The sequence below is a fragment of the Apium graveolens genome, chromosome 8, assembly GCF_009905375.1.
Source record: "Apium graveolens cultivar Ventura chromosome 8, ASM990537v1, whole genome shotgun sequence".
Taxonomy (NCBI): Eukaryota; Viridiplantae; Streptophyta; class Magnoliopsida; order Apiales; family Apiaceae; genus Apium; species Apium graveolens.
Window position 1 is genome coordinate 95,845,974 of NC_133654.1, and position 22,494 is coordinate 95,868,467.

At 36.3% G+C, this 22,494-nt stretch overlaps 1 protein-coding gene across 1 annotated transcript; it reads right to left on the bottom strand.

The window, feature by feature from the left end:
- Positions 1 to 19,755: 19,755 nt before the first annotated feature.
- Positions 19,756 to 22,061, bottom strand: LOC141678532 (uncharacterized). The gene is made up of 3 exons (XM_074484879.1): positions 21,944 to 22,061; positions 20,510 to 20,709; positions 19,756 to 20,284 (listed from the first exon to the last, which is right to left on the bottom strand). The coding sequence occupies exons 1-3, from the start codon at positions 22,031 to 22,033 to the stop codon at positions 20,026 to 20,028; spliced, it is 549 nt and encodes a 182-aa protein (XP_074340980.1). The 5' UTR covers positions 22,034 to 22,061; the 3' UTR covers positions 19,756 to 20,025.
- Positions 22,062 to 22,494: the final 433 nt, after the last annotated feature.

Genomic DNA, 22,494 nt, shown 5'->3' on the forward strand with positions numbered 1-22,494 from the left:
ATTCTTCAATTCCTCAACATTTTTGAATCTTGTGGTTTATTGTGATACTGAATGGGCATCCTGTCCCCACACTCGCAAGTCTATGAGTAGTAATGTTGTTCTTATCGGTGACACCTTGATTTCTTGGAAATCGAAAAGCAACACACAATTTCTTTTTTATCTGCTGAGGCCGAATATCATTCAATGCGTTGTATTACTGCTGAGCTAGCCTGGTTGTCCTGTATTCTTTATGAATTCTATGTCCCAGATGTTCTTCTTGTACCTCTGAAATGCGATAACCATGTATCCATATATATTTCCAAAAAACCGGTATTCTATGCGCGAACAAAACACATTGACCTCGACTATCATTTTGTATGTACCAAGTTACTATCTGGTCTCATTTCTTTGTCTTACGTGCCAACAAAGCCACAACTTGCTGATATGTTTACAAAGCCTCTTCCTGGGATCTTACATCATGCTATTTTTCATAAGTTGGGAGTGCCTTCTCTTTCTGATTTTCCAACTTGATGGGGGGTGTTAGACATATCACCTGACACGTATATGACAGCCGGATATTTCATCCATTTTATATTTATTTACAAGACTTAGAGTATAAATAGTCAGTTAAAGTTGTATCGATTTTATCCGCCAGTTCTTCTCTCTTTGAGTTGCATTTAAACATTGTAATGGTTGACTTTTAATAGCAATGAAAACATAACAGATATTTTATAAATCTCCTTCTCTGGACATCTATACTTACATATTCATACAAAACATATAGTTTTAACAGTCTCAAGTGACTAAAAATAATGTGAATTAAGTCAGGGATGTTATCCAATCTACTTCTTGGAATGAGATTGCTGGAGAGTGTACTCTGGCATTTAAGAAGTGTAGACGACCATGAGGATGCACATATGGTAGACCATGAGAAAGTAGTTGTTGGAGGAACACTTGGGCAATGTCGTGGACGAGGAAGTCCTATCGCTCTCCTTCTTGATTACTTGTTTTATTGTTATTTGCTCATGAACATCGCTCTTTAACTTGTGTGAACATAACTTGAGTTTTGAGAGCTTTAATTTTAATTTACTCCTTTAGAGTTGGGGTCTATTGTTAGGGCATCTTGAATGATTAATTTGTGTGAACATAACCCGAGCTTTGGGAGCTTTAATTTTAATTTACTCCTTTGGAGTTGGGGTATATTTTTAGGGCATCTTCAATGATGCACTCAAAATCATCTTTATCTTTATATATGAAGTTAAATAGCTGAAAAATTGTCTCCAACAACATCCAGCTTTATCTTTATATATAAAGTAATATACTGATTATCTTCAAATTTGAAGATACACTGTACAAATGAAGATATCATTTTTTAAACCAACCCCTCACAGGATATACTTTCGTATATGTATATAACTATATATTTAGTGTTTGGAGCAGAGTTTAGAAAAAAGGGGTCGATCTCTAGCAAACAGTTGCTAGAGACCTTTGGACAACAAACAGCTTCTGAGCCGTTGGATGGTTGATCCAACGGCTGATAACAAAAACAATATACAACGGACCGCGGAAAAGAACAACGGTACGGAGAAATTATGAAAATACCCTCGCCCCACAGACCGCGGAAACATTCCGCGGTTGGTGTCATTTTTAATTTTTTATCAAAACCTAACAAACAATATAGAAACACGGGACACAAACACAAACACACAGAGCAACAGCCACAGAGAGGAGATACAGCACAATAACCGCAGCAACCGCAGCACCCGCGAATCACACAAATTCCATCCTTTAATCATTCCTTTTTTCATAATTAAGGTATAAAATCGATCCCCTTTGGTTATTTTCTGTTTTATTAAACTGATTTTTTGTGTTTTTATTGTTGTTGTAGATATGAATATTAGTATGTAATTTAAAATTTTAGGGTTAATTAACGTATGAATTATAATATAATTAAATTCAAATTAATGTATGATTTGTAGCATGATTTAATTCGAATATTTACAATTTTTAGGGTTAATAATTTAGGGTTAATAATTTTTAGGGTTAATTCAATTTTTTTATTGTAAATTTCGAATTGTAATGTAATGAAAAATATAGATGAATTAATTAGGATAAATTTAGTGTTAAATTTAGTGATAGTTCGAATTTTTAGGATATTTTTTAGGATTATTCGTGATAATTTTGTCAAACATAATTTTTTAGGATAATTTTAGTGCTAAATAGTAAATTCAAATTTTTAGGATAATTTTTAAGATAATTCGAATTATTAACCCTTAATTTAATTATAATTCGAATTTTAGTGTTACATTTTTAGGATAATTCGTCATAATTTTGTCAAAATTCGAATTTGTATTGATAAATTTAGTGTCAAATTCGAGTTATCTTAGTGTAAAATTCAAAGTTTTAATGATAAAGTTGTATGATAAAATTTGAATTTGTAATGATTGATAAATTTAGTGTAAAATTCAAAAATTTAATGAAAAAAATTGTGTTAAATTCGAATTATATTAGTGTAAAATTATGGATGTAATTAACATATGATTTTGTTCCAAATTATGGGTAGTTATTTCGAATGTATTGTGTACTTGGTGTTTATATATGTGGTGATTGTTTTTATTGTGTACGTGGTGCTGTATTTATTGTGGTGATTGATGAATTCTGTTGACAATATTTTCAGGTATGGATAATTTTGGTGATTTTGGGAATATGTTGCCGGGTCCGAACGCGCATAATGTTATTTGGGATAATTGGTATCACGTTAGTGAGGATATTTGGGACGGTGTAGGGAGAGAGGAGTTGCAGAGCTATTCTGGGAACAAGTCATTGCATGATTGGAAGTTAAGGAGACCACGGCGGGAATTGTTACACATGCTTGGGTTTAGGATTTTTGCAGATCCTGATGTTGTCTTGGCTACTGACATTTCGGTTGATAACTACTTCGGTTGATATCACTTGTGGGGTGATAGAGAACAAGGCTGCGTATTTTGCTAATAACTGGTTTGAGCCTTTGACCGAGGAGGAGGTGAATGAGGCTTTGTATCGAAATAACATCAAGCTAGGGTGGTTGTTTGAGAGATATTGTGCACAGAAGCCTGAGAAGAATAATATGAGGGCCACGGTAGTACATACTAAGGCGTATCTGCTATTCTTGATGGGTTGTATCCTCTTCCCTAGTATCAACCGGTCTTTTGTTCATGTTTGGTATATACACCCATTGATTAATATGCAGGAGATTCCTTATTATGGTTGGGGTGCAGCTGTGTTAGCTCATATATACCAGGGTTTGGAGATTGCTGCAAAGAAGGGCAGTAAGAGCATTTCTTGTTGTGTCTGGGTGTTACAGGTTTGGTCTTACGAGATTTCCTTGTATTGGCGTGCCTTTACGGTCTCCTGGTCAGGAGGATTATCCGGTTACTGAGGGATGGGCCTATTCAAGTGATACTCATGTGGGGGTTTCAAAGAAGCGTAGGAAGACAGGTCCCCACCACAGCTTACCATTCTATAGGGGTGAGTTTGATGGTGTTGCTGGTGATGAGGTGGTTTGGAGGCCGTATTCTAGATTCGACGATGTTATGGATAATGAGATGATACAGGCACAGTTAACTGGGTGCGGTCGAGTTTCCCTTGTATGTTATGATGTGGTCGAGTGGCAGCATCCGGACATGGTGAGTAGACAGTTTGGTGCTAGTCCCCAGATTCTACGGGCGCCGGTTAACATGGCTGGCTATAGGGGCTAAGGAGGCCATATTTGCAGGGGAGGATTGGATTGTCGATGGTTCATTGATATTGGAAAATGGGCCAGGTTTTGTTCAGATTTGGATGGACTTGTTGATGACTCGGTTGACATTGCTTCTGAGGCTGATTATATGGTGTGGTATGCTGATATATCTCGTATGCGAATAGGGAAGCCAGATCCACAGCCTCGACAACAGTACAAGATGAGGGAGTTGTATGATAGCCTCGAGGGATATGAAGTTGTAAGTATTTTAGAAATATGTATATTTCACATTACACCACACACTACCAAATTTGCATTCACATGTATTTTATCTTGCACATATGATATCCTTGTGGAATTAATCAAAAAATGTTTGTTTGTTTTTGTTTGTAGATGGTTGTCGGGCTTAATATGTTGAAGCAAATGGATGCTAGAGTTCCTCTAGAGTTTGTGGAGCAGTTTGGGAGGATTTCTGGTACCTTCCTCACACCATTCTCTCGGTTGATGAAGAAGATCAAAGGACCCGCCTATAGACCTCCCATATTTCAGAACATAAAACCAGATTTCATTGCACCTTCGGCTGACGACTTTGACATTCCAGCCATACCTACCCAGGATGTCGTTGACATGACACAACCATCCCAGCATATGTCTCAGCCACCCCAGACTATTGCCTCATCTAGTAGGCCCGCGAAGCTTGCATCCCGCAGGATGAAAGAAGAGAAGTGGAGTATCACTAAGAGTCTCAGCATAACAAAGAAGAATGCTATATATTTAGATTGGGGATGGGGCTTTGGGATGGCGCCGAGGATTCCCGATGGTCTTACTGTTCAAGACTATCACGTCCATTCATCAACTATGCAGAGTCTGGCTCCAGGAACATGGGTTGATGACAGGATCGTATACACTTATATGGTATTGTTCGTTACTCGTTGCTAATACATTTTAGTTGTTGCATTCATTTTAGTTGTTGTATTCATTTTACTTCTTGCATTCATTTTACTTGTTGCATTCATTTTACTTGTTACATTCATATTTATTTTCAGGGATTGTTAAGGAGTCGGGAGGAGGAGATTCACACTAGACGTATATGGGAGAGGAAACCAGTCTATTACTTCATGGATCCCTACTTCATGGTACTTGGGAAAGGACATGTGAAGAAAATCATAAAATTATCGAGGATCGGTGGAGATACATTGCAGAGGGCATGGAATAAAGCATTACGTAGTTTTACTGGTTTTGCCACTGCTACTGTTGGTCCTTCTATTCTCAAGGCGGACTATATATTCATCCCCCGTTGTGTCGGAGATGTGCATTGGGTTTTGTTCATGTTCGGTACTAGACAATTTGAAGGTCTTATCATAGATTCAATGAATGATGAGCCGAATTATCGTGAGGATATTCGAGTGGTGGTATGTTCCTTTACTCGTCTACTATTACTGTCTTCTATATAGTCCTTACCAATTGTATATTGTATTCATTCTCGGATTATAATTTCACTGCAGTCATGGTAGTTGCCGAGGCTATTGCATATGATACAACCAATCGAGGGGCGTGACCCTACTTCAGCCGAGGTCCTAGCTCTATCGTCCAGACTAAAGCAACGAATCTCCAATAATTGTAGTTTTTATGTGATGAAATACATGGACTACTTCACACAAGGATATGACTTAGCCGAGGTACCGAATTGGTCGCAAGAGGAGGTTGATACCTTTAGGTATCAGATAGCCAGGGAGCTTCAGCTAGGGAAGGCAAGGGAGATTCCCGGGATTCGTATGCGTAGACGTCACGAAGCTTCGTAGTACTTATATGGTTGGATTTTATTTTGCATGTAGTTGGATTTTATTTCGTATGTTGTTGAATTTTATTTCGTATGTAGTTGAATTTTATTTCATATGTAGTTAGACTTTATTTGGTTTATTTGGTTTGATGTAGTTTAATTTTGCTGGATTTTGGTTGTTTTTGTGGAATTTGGATTGTTGTCGATTTTGGTGGATTTTATCCAAATGTTTTTAAAAAAACCTTTCAATACATTTCATAACAATTTCTAATGTATAGTTCGACTTGTAAATTTTAATTTTCAATCTCAAATTTATAGGTACACTTTCAATCTCAAATTTCATACTTGAATTCATATAAAATACATAATTGCCGCTCAAATTCAATAAAAATTATAAAATACATAGGTTTAAATGAAAATTACAAGATCAATACAATCTGCTAAATTTTACGAAATATATTGATCCTAAATAAAAATACCTAGTATATTAGAAAGACCACCGGATAATCGATGTTGAGCAACTCCTTGCGTAGTATCCACGAAGCATGCAATATGGTAGAGAACAAGTACATAATCATCACGGATATGCCCTTCCATAAGATTCCACGGGTAAGGGTTGGAGTCGTTCCAAAATCGCCTAAAATGTGAACTTGGAGAGTAGTTTTTTTTTTGAAAATTTTGGTGTTTTTGTGTGGTGAAATGAGGAGCTGATGGGATGTTGGGGATAAGGAAGCAGTGCCCAACCGCGGAAATTTTCCGCGGTCTGTCCTGATCAACCGCGGAAAGTTTCAGTAGTCCGGCTGGGATCTAAGCCCTTCATCCCTCATCTAACAGCTGATAACCTGTTTGTTAACATATAGTTGTTAGCAAACAGTTGTCGCAGACTCGACCCCTTAGAAAAAAGTCATTAGATAAGGGCTTGTCAAGACTAGAGCCGCTCTCAGTTTATGGTTCATAACTAAGCATATTGTCCGATGAGATGTTCGAATTTTTGGGTTAACAGTAGTCTTTTTTCGTATAAGACAGCAAAAACAAGAACAAGAAAAATAAAAAAACAATAACAGAACAGCTGTTAGATATATTTGATAATGTTATGGCTAATATGATTTATGTTTAGTTTTCAGATCTTACTTAAACAGGATAAATCAGTACTTACTGGAAGTCAGGACTTAAGGATATCAGTACTTATATTATCAGGAGATAATCATCAAAAGATGGATATCAGAACTTAAGTGCTGAAGGATGTTCAGATAAGGACAGTAGCTGATTAAAGGAAAGAAGATCGAGATAAACATAAGAAGAGATATGCATGAAGAAGGAGTTCTATGAAGAATAGAATACTTGGAAGAAAAGATATCTGATTGATATATTTTAGGAAGCAGAATTATATTCCATATCAATTAGCGATTATCTTGTAACTCTGTAGTATATAAACACAGACATAGGGTTTACACTAAAAGTGTTATATTCGAGAAGATTATTCATTGTAACCCTAGCAGCTCTCGTGATAATTATTCATCACTGAGAGGTAACAGTTCCATACTGTAACAGAGTTTATTGTTTCAATAAAGTTTGTTTTCTGTTACTTGAGATATTAAAGTTCGATTTGATTGTACTTTATACTGTATTCACCCCCTCTACAGTGTTTGTGACCTAACAAGTGGTATCAGAGCCGATCTGTTAACGCACATATAGTTTAAGATCCAAACACAATCATGTCTGACACAGAAACTCCAACTAAGCCTACCAAAACTGAAGAACCACCAAAGACACAAATTCAAAGTCGGTATGAGACCATCAGAGTTCCCATACTGAGACCATCTGAATATCCCATATGGAAGGTGAGGATGACCATGTTCCTGGAAGCAACAGATCCAGAATATCTTGATAGAATCAAGGAAGGGCCTCACAAACCAACCAAGCTCGCTGTTGCATTTGCAGGTGAAGCAGCAAAGACCGTACCAAAGGAGAAGAGTGATTATACTGCTAAAGATATCGCATCAATTGCTAAGGATGCTAAGGTACGACACTTACTGCATAGTGCCATTGATAATGTAATGTCAAACAGGGTAATTAACTGCAAGACTGCTAAGGAGATATGGGATGCTCTGGAAACAAGGTGTCAGGGAACTGATACAATTAAGAACAGGAAGACAATACTCACTCAAGAGTATGAACACTTTGACTCAAAGGCTAACGAGTCATTGACTGATTTATATGATAGATTTGTCAAACTCTTGAATGATTTGTCATTGGTTGATAAGGAGTATGATCTTGAAGATTCAAACCTTAAATTCCTGTTAGCTCTTCCTGAATGCTGGGATTTGAAGGCAACAACAATAAGAGACAACTACAATCTTGATGAAACAACTCTTGATGAAATTTATGGAATGCTCAAGATTCATGAACTTGAGATGGAACAAAGAAGCAAGAGGAAAGGAGGAAAGTCAAGGACAGTTGTTCTTAAGGCTGAAGAAGAATCCCCCAAGGCAGCTACCTCAAGGAAAGACAAGGGTAAAGCTCTTTTCACAAAGTCTGATACTGAGTCATCAAGTTCTGAAAGTGATGATGACTCAGATTCTGAAAGCTTGCCTGAGACTGATGCTGATGAGGAGATGATGAAGCTGTGTGCTCTTATGGTGAAAGGGATCACAAAGATTGCATACAGGAAGTTCAGGAAGGGAAAGAAGTTTTCCAGGAGAGGCACAAGTTCTGATAAGAAGAATTTCAGAAGATCTGAAGGCAGAGGAGGAAAGTCTGATAGAGGAGAGTATACCAATGTCAAATGCTATAACTGTGGTGAGAAAGGCCACATATCTCCTGATTGCAAGAAAGTGAAGGGTGACAAAGGCAAGGCTCTTGTCACAAAAAAGAAAAGCTGGACAGACACCTCAGACTCTGAAAGTGAGGAGAACTATGCTTTGATGACAAATGCTGATAAAGAAAGTGCTGAGAGTAGTTCTGAAGCTGCTGAAACAAAGGTACCTCAGACTACTTATGCTTTTCATACTGATGATATTAATTAGTTGAGAAGATATCTTAAAACCATGTTTGTTAGTTATAGAGATCAAACTTTAACATGTGAAAGATTAACTTCTGAAAATCTTGCTTTTAAGAAAAGAAATGATTTCTTAGAAAAAGAGTTAGTTATGTTCCATCAAACTCAGAAGGATAGAGATGATGCTTTTTATGTTAGGGATGAAGTGCTAAAAATGAATGAATCTCTAAAAACTGAGTTAGAAAAGGAAAGAGAGATTATCAGGACTTGGACTAACTCTGGCAGAACAACTCAAAATTTGCTAAGTAGTGAAAATTGGAAAGAGGGCTTAGGTTATGGAGAGGATAAGAATGATAAAGGAACTGTAGAAATTAAGCATGTTGTTGTTAAGCAAAAGCCAAAGTTAAAATCTGTTAAGTTTGTAACTGTAAAGTCTAATAATGAGAAATCAGAAGTTAAAGTGGAATTACTTCTGACAAACTAAAACAGGAAAAGACAACTGAAGTAAACATAGGCTTAATGACTAAGAAGCAGCTTAAGCATAAGCTGAAAGATGTTAAGAATGCAAACAAGGTAAAATCACCTAGGAAAAATAGGAATGGAAAGGAAGGTGTGAATAAAAGCAATGATTATAAGCCTGTTCCTGATGCTCCTAGGAAAACGTGTCATAATTGTGGAAGTTCTAACCATCTGGCTTCTTTTTGCAGGAAGAATAAGAACATAAACTCCTTACCTTCAAAATCAGGAGTTAAAAGTCAGTCTGTTAGATATAAACCACAAAATCCTTGTTTTTATTGTGGTAGTTTATGACATTCCATTTATACTTGTAAGGAATATTATAGTTTGTACTATGATTATTATCAAATAAAACCTTCTTTGAAGAAAGTTTCCATTGTTCCTTCTAGTGTAAATTATGATTCAAAGTCTGACAGTGTAAGTTCTGATAAGAATAATGTTAACATAAACTCTGATGCTAAATCCGCTGCAAATGTTAACAAACTTGATAATGCCAAAGGATCCAAGCAAGTCTGGGTCCTTAAAACTAATCATTAGTGGTCTTTGTGATTGCAGGGCAACAGGAAAAATATTCTAGTTCTGGACAGTGGATGTTCAGGACATATGACTGGAAACAAGGCCCTGCTATCAGACTTTGTGGAGAAAGCTGGCCCAAGTATTTCTTATGGAGATGGCAACATTGGAAAAATATTGGGATATGGCAATATCAATCTTGGGAATGTCACCATTAAAGAAGTAGCTCTGGTCTCAGGACTTAAACACAATCTGCTGAGTATAAGTCAAATCTGTGACAGAGGTTATCATGTTGATTTCTTTGAAGAACACTGTGAAGTTGTGAGTAAATCTAAAGGCAAAGTTGTTCTGAAAAGATACAGGCGTGGTAACATTTATGAAGCTAAGCTTTGAACAAGTACTGATGGTTCTGCAATCTGTCTGATGAGTAGAGCATCAATTGAAGAAAGCTGGAATTGGCACAAGAAACTCTCTCATTTAAATTTCAATAATATAAATGAACTGGTCAAGAAAGATCTTGTGAGAGGACTGCCAAAGTCAGTATTTGCTCCTGATGGCCTGTGTGATTCTTGTCAGAAGGCCAAACAAAGAAAATCTTCATTTAAGAGCAAGACTGAATCATCAATTCTTGAGCCTTATCATCTACTACATGTTGATCTATTTGGTCCAGTGAATGTCATGTCTATTGCAAAGAAGAAATATGCGTTGGTCATAGTGGATGAGTTCACCAGATACACATGGGTGTATTTCTTGCACACAAAAAGTGAAACTGCATCTATCTTGATTGATCATGTCAAACATCTGGATAAATTGGTCAAAGATTCTGTGAAAATCATAAGGGGTGATAATGGTACTGAGTTCAAGAATTTGATAATGGAAGAGTTCTGCAAAAACCATGGAATTAAGCAGGAATTTTCTGCTCCTGGAACTCCACAGCAAAATGGAGTTGTTGAAAGGAAGAATAGAACTCTCATTGAAGCTGCACGTACAATGCTTGAAGAAGCAAAGCTTCCAACCTATTTCTAGGCTGAAGCTGTGCAGACTGCTTGTTTTACTCAAAATGCAACACTCATTAACAAGCAAGGAAAAACACCATATGAGATGGTGAAGAAAAAGAAGCCAAATCTGAAGTACTTTCATGTATTTGGATGCAAGTGTTTTATTCTCAAGACTCATCCTGAACAACTATCCAAATTTGATCTAAAAGTTGATGAAGGAATCTTTGTTGGATATCCACTTTCCATAAAAGCCTTCAGAGTCTATAATTTGAGAACAAGAGTGGTCATGGAATCTATCAACGTCTCTTTTGATGACAAGAAGATTACTGGTCTTGAAGATTTTATTGATCATGATCAGCTGAGATTTGAAAATGAAGACTCAAATTCTGATACTGAAAATCCTGACAGTCTAAGTCCTGATACTGTAAACTCTGATGGATTAAACTCTGATGTTATTGAAACTGTGGTGACTACACCAAAGGAAGATGCACCTATATAAGGGGAGCATACTCAAGAACATACCACATCTCAAGAAACATCAGAACATACATCTGGCGCTTCAAGTTCTGATCCGTCAAGTTCTGAAAAGCCAAGTTCTGATAGTTCTGAAAATCTAAATTCTGAAGAATCCAACTCAGAGAGCATAGTTTCAGGGGGAGCATCAGAAAATGAAAATGAAGAGAGCATGGATCATGGGGGAGCATCCAGTTCTAGAGAAAACCTTCCATCTGCAAGGAAGTGGACTAAATCACATACACCTGATTTGATAATTGGAAATCCTGATGCAGGTGTCAGAACTAGAACAGGTACTTCAAACGAATGTCTTTACAATTCTTTTCTCTCTCAAACTGAGCCAAAGAAAGTGGAAGAAGCTCTTCAAGATGCTGATTGTGTGCAAACAATGCAGGAAGAGTTAAATGAATTTGAAAGAAACAAAGTCTGGACCCTAGTGCCAAGACCAAAGAATAGATCTGTTGTTGGTACAAAGTGGGTATTCAGAAACAAAACTGACAGTGATGGCATAATTACAAGGAATAAGGCAAGGCTGGTTGCAAAAGGATATTCTCAACATGAGGGAATTGATTATGATGAAACATTTGCACCAGTTGCTAGGTTAGAAGCCATAAGGATATTTTTGGCTTATGCTGCTCACAAAAAGTTTACTGTCTTTTAAATGGATGTGAAAAGTGCTTTTCTCAATGGAGAATTGGAGGAGGAAGTATATGTTGAACAACCTCCAGGCTTTGTAGATACCAAACATCCAGATTATGTCTACAGACTTGATAAAGCACTTTATGGACTTAAGCAAGCTCCTAGAGCATGGTATGAGACCTTAGCTCAGTTTCTTCTGGAAAGTGGATTTAACAGAGGAACTATAGACAAAACACTATTCTACCTCAACCATGGAAATGACTTAATTCTGGTCCATATTTATGTTGATGATATCATTTTTGGGTCTACAAATGACAGACTGTGCAAGAAATTTTCCAAACTGATGCAGTCAAGGTATCAGATGAGTATGATGGGGGAACTTAGCTATTTTCTGGGCCTTCAAGTCAAGCAGAATGAAGAAGGCACTTTTATTTGTCAAACTAAGTACACCAGAAACTTGCTGAAGAAATTTGGAATGATAGATTGTTCAAGTGTATCCACTCCCATGGCCCCTGCAACAAAACTGGATAAGGATATTGGTAAATCAGTAGATATCACTGATTACAGAGGTATGATTGGCTCTCTACTCTATCTAACTGCTAGTAGACCTGATATCATGTATGCTACCTGTCTTTGTGCAAGATTTCAAGCAGATCCAAAAGAACCTCACTTAACAGCTGTGAAAAGAATTTTCAAGTATCTTAAAGGCACAGCTGATTTGGGATTGTGGTATCCCAGAGAATCAGATTTTAAACTAATAGGTTACTCAGATGCAGATTTTGCAGGTTGCAAAATTGACAGGAAAAGCACAAGTGGAAGCTGCCAATTTCTTGGAGGCAGATTGGTTTCTTAGTTTAGCAAGAAACAAAAGTCAATTTCCACATCAACTGCAGAAGCAGAATATATTGCTGCAGGAAGCTGTTGTGCACAGATTCTTTGGATGAAGAATCAGTTACTGGATTATGGGTTAACATATTTCAAAATCCCTATTTACTGTGATAATCAAAGTGCTATTGCTATGACAGGTAATCCAGTTCAACACTCTATGACAAAGCACATCAGCATCAGGTACCACTTTATCAGGGAACATGTGGATGATGGTACAGTGGAATTGCACTTTGTTCCAACAGATCAATAACTATCAGATATCTTCACAAAACCATTGTGTGAAGCTACTTTTACAAGATTGGTAAATGAACTTGGAATGGTTTCAGGTTCTTTCTCTAAATCTGCTTAGTTTTGTTCTTATGCATCAGACTTTATGACCAGTATTTATAGAATTTAATCTCTTTGTGTATTATGTGCTTAATTGAAAAATGTGTTTAATTACTGACTGTTGTCTGATCAATGTTTCTAAACTCTGATAGTGATATGTCTGTTTAGGTAACTATTCAATCCTACGAGGATGACTGTGCTAGATGCTGACCTAGTAGTCTTCAATAAACAAGGGATCCCATGTAAGAAATAATTATTTCTGTGGAAATCTATTGACACAAGCAAATTCTGATAATTGAGCTTAGTTGAGTTTACTTGGTCTATCTTATTACTAAGTCACAAACTAGAATATTGCTTCTCATCTGTTAAGTTCTGATGCTAGTAAATCTGTTGAATGTACTAAGTGCTGATAAACCTCTCTTATCAAAAGAAAAAGAAAATAATCATGGATTAAAATCAGGTACTCCTTTGAGATCAAGAGTACAAATGTGGAAGGGATGATCCAAGTGCATTGTTGGTATTAAGTAAATATGCATTAGAAAAGCAAAATATTTTCTTGGTGACTTTTCACACTCTATGATTACTGGAGAAATACTCTGATAATAGCATAAATTCTGATAAGTAGTCGTGACTCACTTACACTGAGAAGCCACAGTAAAATGGAATTTAAAAAAATGCACAAAATTAGCACAAAATAGTTGAGGTGGACTCAAGCATGAACTCATTCAACAGTAGGTTTCAGAAAAATGACAGCTCTTTAGCAAAGTTTTAGCTATGCCTTATTTCTAAGATGAACTGAAGTGAATCAGTCTTTACTCTTTGTCTGATATTTAGCTTAATGCACACACTAATCACTCCATTTGAATGATGAAAATCACTCTGGTGATCTATGTTGTTTTAGATGAACAGTCATTGTGTCACATTGCACAAATTCTGAGGACAAGTTCTGATTGCATGTTCTGATAATTAAGTTCTGAAGAATATAAATCAGAATTTGTGTGAGGACTTACTAAGATAGGCATTACTTTTTTTTCGAGTTAAGAAATTATGTTCTGATGACTGTTAAGTTCTGATATAAGTCTAAGTTCTGATATTAACGTCTGATTCTTTACTTGACTTATTTGTGGATAAAATTTGGAAACAGTCTCAGTTTAAACCATAATATGTTGAAGTGGAAGATTAACAGTCACTATATTTAGGGATAGTGGTACTCGTACATGAACAGTCAACTTTTACTTGCTTCTTGTGCGCATTAAACCATGTTTTCCCTTTCCAATTAATGTTTTTCTTTTTCCAAGTCTGGGGAGACGAGGTAGAATTAATTCTACCTGTCAGCATTAAATTTCTTTGTGTCTCCTGGCATTCTCTTGCCTATATAAGCAACCACTTCACATCAGCCTTCCCATCAAATCTTTTATCACACACTCACCTTCATAATCTTTATATCAAAAACACCATGGTCAATTACAACATGTTTTTGAACTACGAAACATTCAACATGGAGCTGAGCTATGCCGATTGGCAGCAGGAATGGCACGTTACTGCCATTCCTGATGAGATATGGGACTCCGTTCCCCAGGAGGTACTCACCCACCTCCTGTTCTTCTACATGGACTACCATCGCCATCTGGAGCGATTGGAGGAGGAAAGGCTGGAAGCTCTCCGCCAGCAAGAGCGAATCATACGACTCGCTATTCTGTTTGTCGAGAGTAGGAAGAAGAAATAATTTATTTTCTTCTTCCTGTTTTTCTTCATCATCAGCCTTGCCCTGCTTTTTGAGCTAGGACAAAGGCTGTTGACGTTAGGTTTAGCAGCTTAAGGAAATCTTGTACAAGTTCTGATGTAATTTAAGTTTTATGAATGTATTCTCTTTATATATTAATGAAATTTGTTTTTGTTTCAAGATCTTGTCTCTAAGATATTTTGTAATGCATTGATAAATCCTGATACATATTCATATTCTGATGACCATATAAATTCTGTTTTAACTTAAGTTCTGATTTTATTTTATCAGTACTTGCTCATCTGATTTATTATGGTCATTTTCACTCGATTTTTTTTAGAATCTTGATGATGTAGTGAAAAATAATTAAATAAGTGGGAACAGTTTCAATTTTGAATTAAAACTGTTTCACCTTGATTAATGGAATAACTGGGTAAGTGGAACGGTTTTTCCTTGAAAACCTGCAAGTGGGTAAGTAATGATTACTGTTTTCTCGTGCCCATTAACTATTCGTTTTTACTGCATGTCTGACAGGTGTCCAATGGTTACATTTTTTTTCAAAAGTATAAGTAAGACAGAGAGAGGATTTTTTAATCTTTTATTTCCTTTCATACTTTTACTCTCTATTTGCTTTTACTCTCTTTCTTTTTCTAACGTTGATTTTTCATATAGACATTCTATCAAACACCTAACAGGCACTTATACATCTTGATTAATTTCATGGCACCTAAGGATTTAATCATTGATGGAGCTAAATTTGTTCCAAACAACTATGCTGCTATTCTTGATAATGCTGAAACTCCGTCTGAATTACATTTTGTGCAAGATCTTCTTGCACACAGTGAAATCGGGTATGCATTGACCCAACCTTCAGTATTCTCAAGCCAACAAGTTCTGATCCTTTGGAGGACTGGAAACTTTGATAATGGTGGTCAAAATGGTACTCCTAGTATTGTTTTCGAAGTGGGTGATTCTCCATATGCAGTCACTCCTGGTACAATACGCAAGGCTCTACATCTCCCAGAAGGATGTACTTTTTCAATTCCAGAGGAATCAGCTCTTCAGGAGTTAATGGCCAGTTTGGGGTATGAACAGAGTTTGGCAAAGTTTGGGCAGTTGAAACCGGCTCATATCAGAAGGGAATGGAGTTTCTTCTTCGACTGCATCACTAAAGCTTTTGGGAACAAGTGTTCGAATTTTGATGCCATCCCCATAATGAGTCAGCACATCGGGTATGCCATTATAAACCAAACTCATTTTGATTTTGCAACGGCTATAATAGGTTTTATTGGGGATAGGATGACAGAGGATAGGAATATTGTCTACTTTGCTAGATTCTGTCAACTTATATATACTTTTTATACTGATGAACCTCAACTAACCAGTACCTCAACTTCACCTTTCAAAGTTGCAAAACGTTACTTTAATGACCTGGTAAATGCTGACACTAAGAAACCTGTGGTTAGACCTTTACAGATTTCTCAGTCTGTAAAACAGATCTTAGTAAATGCTGATCCTGATTCCTATAGATCTGTTTATCCTGATGTCCAACCAACAACCACCTCCCAAACACCACAACAACCATCAGAACATACCACTCATACTACTCAACCAACCCTCACGCAATATATTAAATCCTATCTCTCCACTTCACAGACAGTTCAACCCTCATCCTCAGCACCTACTGTGAAGCCTTCATCTTCCAAGCCTAAGAGGAAAAAGACTGTTCCTCAAACACCTCAAAAGAGAAGGAGGATTGCTTTGAGAGATGAGTCAGACAGTGAGGAACATGTTTCTACATCAGAACCTGTTGTCAAAGAAGCTGAGAAAGTGACTTCTCAGAAGGATTCGGAAATTGGGGGATCTAGGCTTCTCAAGAGGCTTAGAAGAATGACTGTTCCTGAAACTCCCAAGGAATCCATATCTACAAAGAGATACAAGAAACAGAGGGCAAAAAGGCCAGTTTCAGATGATGAAGAAGCAGCAGCTAAGGAAGGAGATCAGGAATCTCTGATCTTACAAGAAAAGGAATCTGCTAAAGTCACTTCTTCTCCATCAACTCCATCTCAGGAAGCTGTTCCTGAAAAGGCCAACACACCATCTGTGTCTCCTGTTCGAAAGTCTGTATCTCCTGTTAATACAGGCACAAGTGCTGATATTGATATCCAGACCTTGGTTGTGCCTGAAGTAATTCTCTTAGAAGCTCCAACAGCAACTAATCCATCAACAACACCTGTCACTGATGCTGCTCAAACTCCAGAATTATCTACTACACCTTCTCTGCATCTTGATGCTGATGATCAGAATATAGGTGAGCATCAGGATATGACTGTTGATCTAAACTTAGAACCAGATCAGCAATTAGAGGATGCTGAAGCTCCATTCCTACTCACACTATTGTTTTATCAGAAGATATTGATTCTGTAAGTTCTGATGCTGCAAATGCTGGAGATACTGGTGATGCTGCTCCTAGTGCAGATGTTAATGAAGCAGGTCCTTCAGGACATGCCCCTCAACAAACTGTTCATAAATCTGAACTTGTTAGGAAGTTTGTTATAAGAGAAGCACCAGTGCCTTGGAGTGAAACTCCTGCAGGACAGGAGTGGACTAAGGAATGGAACTCAGTTTCCTGTGTTCCAAATGCAAAGCATCTTGCTGAGCACTTGACAAAAGCTGATGAAATGTTAAATTCTGATGATTTCAAAACCCAGCTTAGAGTCACTGCATTGAGTACTAAACATCTACAAGGTCTTCATTCAACTACTCATGCAGAGCTACACAAGATTCAGGAAGAATTAATGAAGCAAGAACAAGTTCAGAAGATTGACAAGAAAAAATTCTTCCAACCTACCTTTGACAGGATTGCTTATATTGAGAAGACTCAAGAGACTCAACAAGCTCAGATTGATAATATTCTGACAAATCAAGCTTCTCAACAATCACAACTTAATGAAATCCAAGCCTCAGTGAAATTGCTTGTCTCTCTTCTATTACCTGCTGATGCCAAAAAGGGGGAGAAAGTAATTAAGTCCAAATGCAAGACTGACAAGACACTGAAAGGAAAGGATAATGAAAAGGATGATCAAGGAAACTCTGGAATGGGTAGAGGTCATAGTCAAGGTAGAGGTTTCTCATCAAGAAAAGCTGAAATCACAAGTCACAGGACAAGTTCTGATACTGGGAAAAGAATTAGTTCTGCTACTGGTAAAAGGATAAGTTCTGATGAACTTTTAGATCTTGATGAAGAAATGTCAAGACAGTTATTTCTTCAGGAAAATCCAGGAATGGACTTGGAGAGTTTAATGGAAGAAGAAGCCAGACTTAAATCAGAGAAAGTCACATCTAAATCTAAAGCTTCTGGTAAAAAGAGACTTTCAAAACTTAAAGGCATTGTGATAAAAGAAAGGACAAATACTGAAGCAACATTGGCTAAATCACAACCGCAGTTAGATCCAAGATCCAAGGGTAAAGAAAAGGTTGGTGAACCTATCAAGGTTTATGTGCCTCCTGAGAATGAAGAAATCACTGATGAAAAGGATGATCTTGCTCTGACTTTAAGAAAAGTTCTTAAAACAACCTCTGACATGGCTCAAGTTGTTCAGAGTCAAGAGACAGTAAGTTCTGATATTCCAAAGAAGCAAGTAACCTCTGACATAACTCAAGTTAACTTGATATCAGAAGATAGATAAAAAACACTCCTATGAGGATTCACTAAAGCAAAACAGACTCAACCTTTGAAGACTGCTGCAAGTGGTTTTGAAGCAAGAGTAGTTACTGGGAAGGAAGCAAGAGATAAAACTGGATTGGGAAGTGCTGATGAAAGAAGAATACAGAACACTACCAATGATCCAACTTCCTTGAGTGAACCAGGTATTGGAGCAACTCCTGAGAGATTGAATCAACTGTAATCTGTACAAATGGTTTACCATATCTACTTGAAAGAACACATCTTGTTGTACTTCATGACAGATGGTAGGGTTTATCATATAAGGCAAAGTGCCATTCCATTGAAGTATTTTGAAGAATTAGAGCATGTACTATTCTTACTTCAAGTGGATGACAGATTGACAGGAAGTGTTGCAAACTATTTGAAGGATCAGATTCAGAGACATAAAAGGCTTTATTCTGTTAAGTCTGACAGCACATATGTTCCAAAGTACAGAGATCACAAGGGTGATATAGTTGAAATGAAGCCCAACACTGCTGAAATTATAACTACCTTTCTGCGTTACAGGGCTGTGGAATTCAATCTTGAGTCTGATAAAGCTTATTTGATCAGACTGGATCAGGATATAAGAAAAGCAAAGATTAATGATCTCAGGGCTGCAATCTTTCAAATTGGTGAAGATACTGCAGAGCTTAAAGATGCCAAAAGGAGGATGATTGATGAACTTAGATATGCTGAGAGATGTTTGTTGAAGAACTATCTCAGAACAACTTTTGACATCAGAGAGATCAGAAGATGAAGCCAAGTCAAGATCTACAACTGCTTAAATTCTGATATTTGTACAGACTGAAGCTGTTATCAGAAGTTAAATATTGGTAAAGCTTTAAAGACTGTAAGTTGTAGTTATCTAGTCTAATTCTCATGCATTTATACTTAATGTTTTTGACATCATCAAATATCTATTAAACTTGTATATTATGCTAATTTACAAGTTGGGGGAGATTGTTAGATATATTTGATAATGTCATGGTTAATATGATTTATGTTTAGTTTTCAGATCTTACTTATACAGGATAAATCAGTACTTACTGGAACTCAGGACTTAAGGATATCAATACTTATATTATCAGGAGATAATCATCAGAAGATGGATATCAGAACTTAAGTGCTGAAGGATGTTCAGATAAGGACAGTAGCGGATTAAAGGAAAGAAGATCGAGATAAATATAAGAAGAGATATGCATGAAGAAGGAATTCTATGAAGAATAGAATACTTGGAAGAAAAGATATCTGATTAATATATTTTAGGAAGCAGAATTATATTCCATATCAATTAGCGATTATCTTGTAACTGTGTAGTATATAAACACAGACATAGGGTTTACGCTAAAAGTGTTATATTCGAGAAAATTATTCATTGTAACCCTAGCAGCTCTCGTGATAATTATTCATCACTGAGAGGTAACAGTTCTATACTGTTACAGAGTTTATTGTTTCAATAAAGTTTGTTTTCTGTTACTTGAGATATTAAAGTTCGATTTGATTGTACTTTACACTGTATTCACCCCCTCTAGAGTGTGTGTGACCTAACAACAGCATATACCTAATTTCTCGGGACAAGTCGGACAGTTTTACTTCATCCATGACATTATAATCTAGTATGTCTATGTATCTAGATTATCCATATTATCACACTTCTACAAAGACTCGCGAGTTCAATATCTGAAATAGATTTAAAATATTTGTTGTGTCCTTCCCTGCCAAATTCAATTATAGGCTCCCATCTTTATAACCCCATCTCCATTAGTGGGTAAAAATCCATCATTTGCCTTTGAGAAGCTAACATAATACAGTTCGGAGAGAATACCGGTAAAAACAATGAAAGCAGCCCCAGCTGCAAAGACTCCCTTCCTCAGTGTCTCGCAAGATGGAGGATCGACCACAATAGAAGTCCTATACTTGGTATGATAGGCATTTCTCACTGAACCAGCTAGCAAGCACACCTCAGCAATTAAAAATGTTAACCTGTAATTTGATAAATGAGTAAATATTTCCAATGGAAAGGGTGGTCATAATTATTTAATAAATTCTCCATCATAAATACAGATGAACTGAATGATCTAAACTTTGTTGTGAATTTTAATGTTTCTGTTCGATACATTTAAAACAAGAGAAAACCTTTCTTTAATGATGTTATGGGAAAGTTTGGTAACAGAAAGCACAGAATAAGTAACAAGGTAAAACACATACCAGCACATGATAAATAGGACAACTGACCATGCCCTTGATTTACCAGGTTTCAAAGCTCTCCCACAGCACAGGCATCGACTAGCAATCATTATAAGAAGTTGACTAGCCAGAAGGAACAGTAATGATCCGACACCCATGCCAGTAGCAATATCCGATTCGTAAGAACAATAGCTATCAGTCCCATCATTGATGACCTTGGCCTATCAGATTACATAGTAGTAGTGGAACTTTACCAAAGTGAATATAATAAATTTAAATATCAAAATCTCAAAAAGATTTTTGCTCTACGATGCAAGTGCTTCTAACTAACAACATAAATCCATTCAATCAGACATCAATATGTTAGCAACTCAACCATCCTATAGATGATTCAAGTCAAATATTTAGAGCAGGACTTCTATTTGCCAACATTAATAGTTTTAATGCACAAGAAATTCACCAGTGCAAGTGTGCAACTAAAGCAGGACTTACATATAAAGTTTTAAGAAAAAGTTAATCAATTTGGTTCTTTAATTCTTATGATGTCATTCAAATGTTACTATCAAATACTCCCAAATATATGACATTATTAACCAGTTAAAAGAAACAGACCGAGAACGGCCAAAGAAAACAAGCCGTAATTTATCATTACAGGCTGTGAAAGTTGCAAGGATATTTTGTGAGAAAAAATGCAGTATCACTATAAATCATGATGTTGCATAGCATACAAAAAATCATGTAAACATGTTGAGTTATATGTAATTCCCAGGATAGCTATCCTTGTTTTATACTAAGGAGAAAAAAATGTCCACAAGGTGCCACAGTGATTCCTTCTCACCAGTCATTAGTACTCCCAAATAAAATTCGGTTAAACAGTGTTTCAGTGCCTCATGTTTTACCAAAATTACATATAACCATTATCAAGGCTCGCAAATCACTAACCTTAGAATTGATGACCATGAACTACAAAGGAAGGTGCTGTTTGGATCATGAGATTTCAACCCGATAAACGGGAATGAGGTTCTAATACATTTTGTATTGAAATCTCATTCCTGTTAACTGATTTGGAATCCCATGATCCAAGGCCCCAAAATTGTGTCCTGAAATTCACAGACTCAATACATAATCCAAGAAAATACTAAAATTAGTTGAAGTTGAACACACACATTTGGTCTAATATGTTTTTAAGTTCACAACTCTAAATCTGACAAATAGTAGGAATTCAGGCATAAATATCATAGTGCCTTACAGAAACCTCAATCACACAAACTACAGCAGAAACATTTAAATCTAGATATAAGCTGCAAAAATTAAAATACAGAAATATAAACATAAACACACAAGTAGATAAAGACGTGAAAAGGGCATCTCAAATTTAAGTACCCATGTTCAAATAAATCAAAACAACGACAAAAATTAGCAAGTATTAGAGAAAGAGAGAGAGAGAGTACTAACAGAAGCCCTTCTCTGTTCAGCAACAACAGCAAGAGCAAAAGCAATGAGATCAAGTAGAAACACAATCACCAAAAGCAATGTTGAAGCCATGACTAAAACACACTAGTCTGCAAGCAAACAATTCAAAAAAAGAAAGAGTAAAATCACTAAAATGAAGAACCATTAACATCCAATATTTCAAAAACTGATAGAGAGGGAGAGAATTACTGTATGATGTGAACGTAGATACAGAAAATACAAAGTAGTAGTAGTAATAGTAACAATAATAACCACCGAAACAAAATAAGGTTGATTGATAAAGATAGATACAGGGGTAGATGTGTACAAGCAAAGCAGTAAAGAAAAGAAACAAAACTCTTATGTTATATTCCCTTAATCCCTAACAACGTTTTCTAATCTGTGTGATCTTTAATTTCGTATTAATATTAAATATAAAAATTTTAATATATTAAAGTACTTATAAATACAAATCCAATAAAATTAATCATTTAATTTTGTATTAATATTAAATATAAAAAATTTACTTATTAAAGTACTTATAAATAAAAATT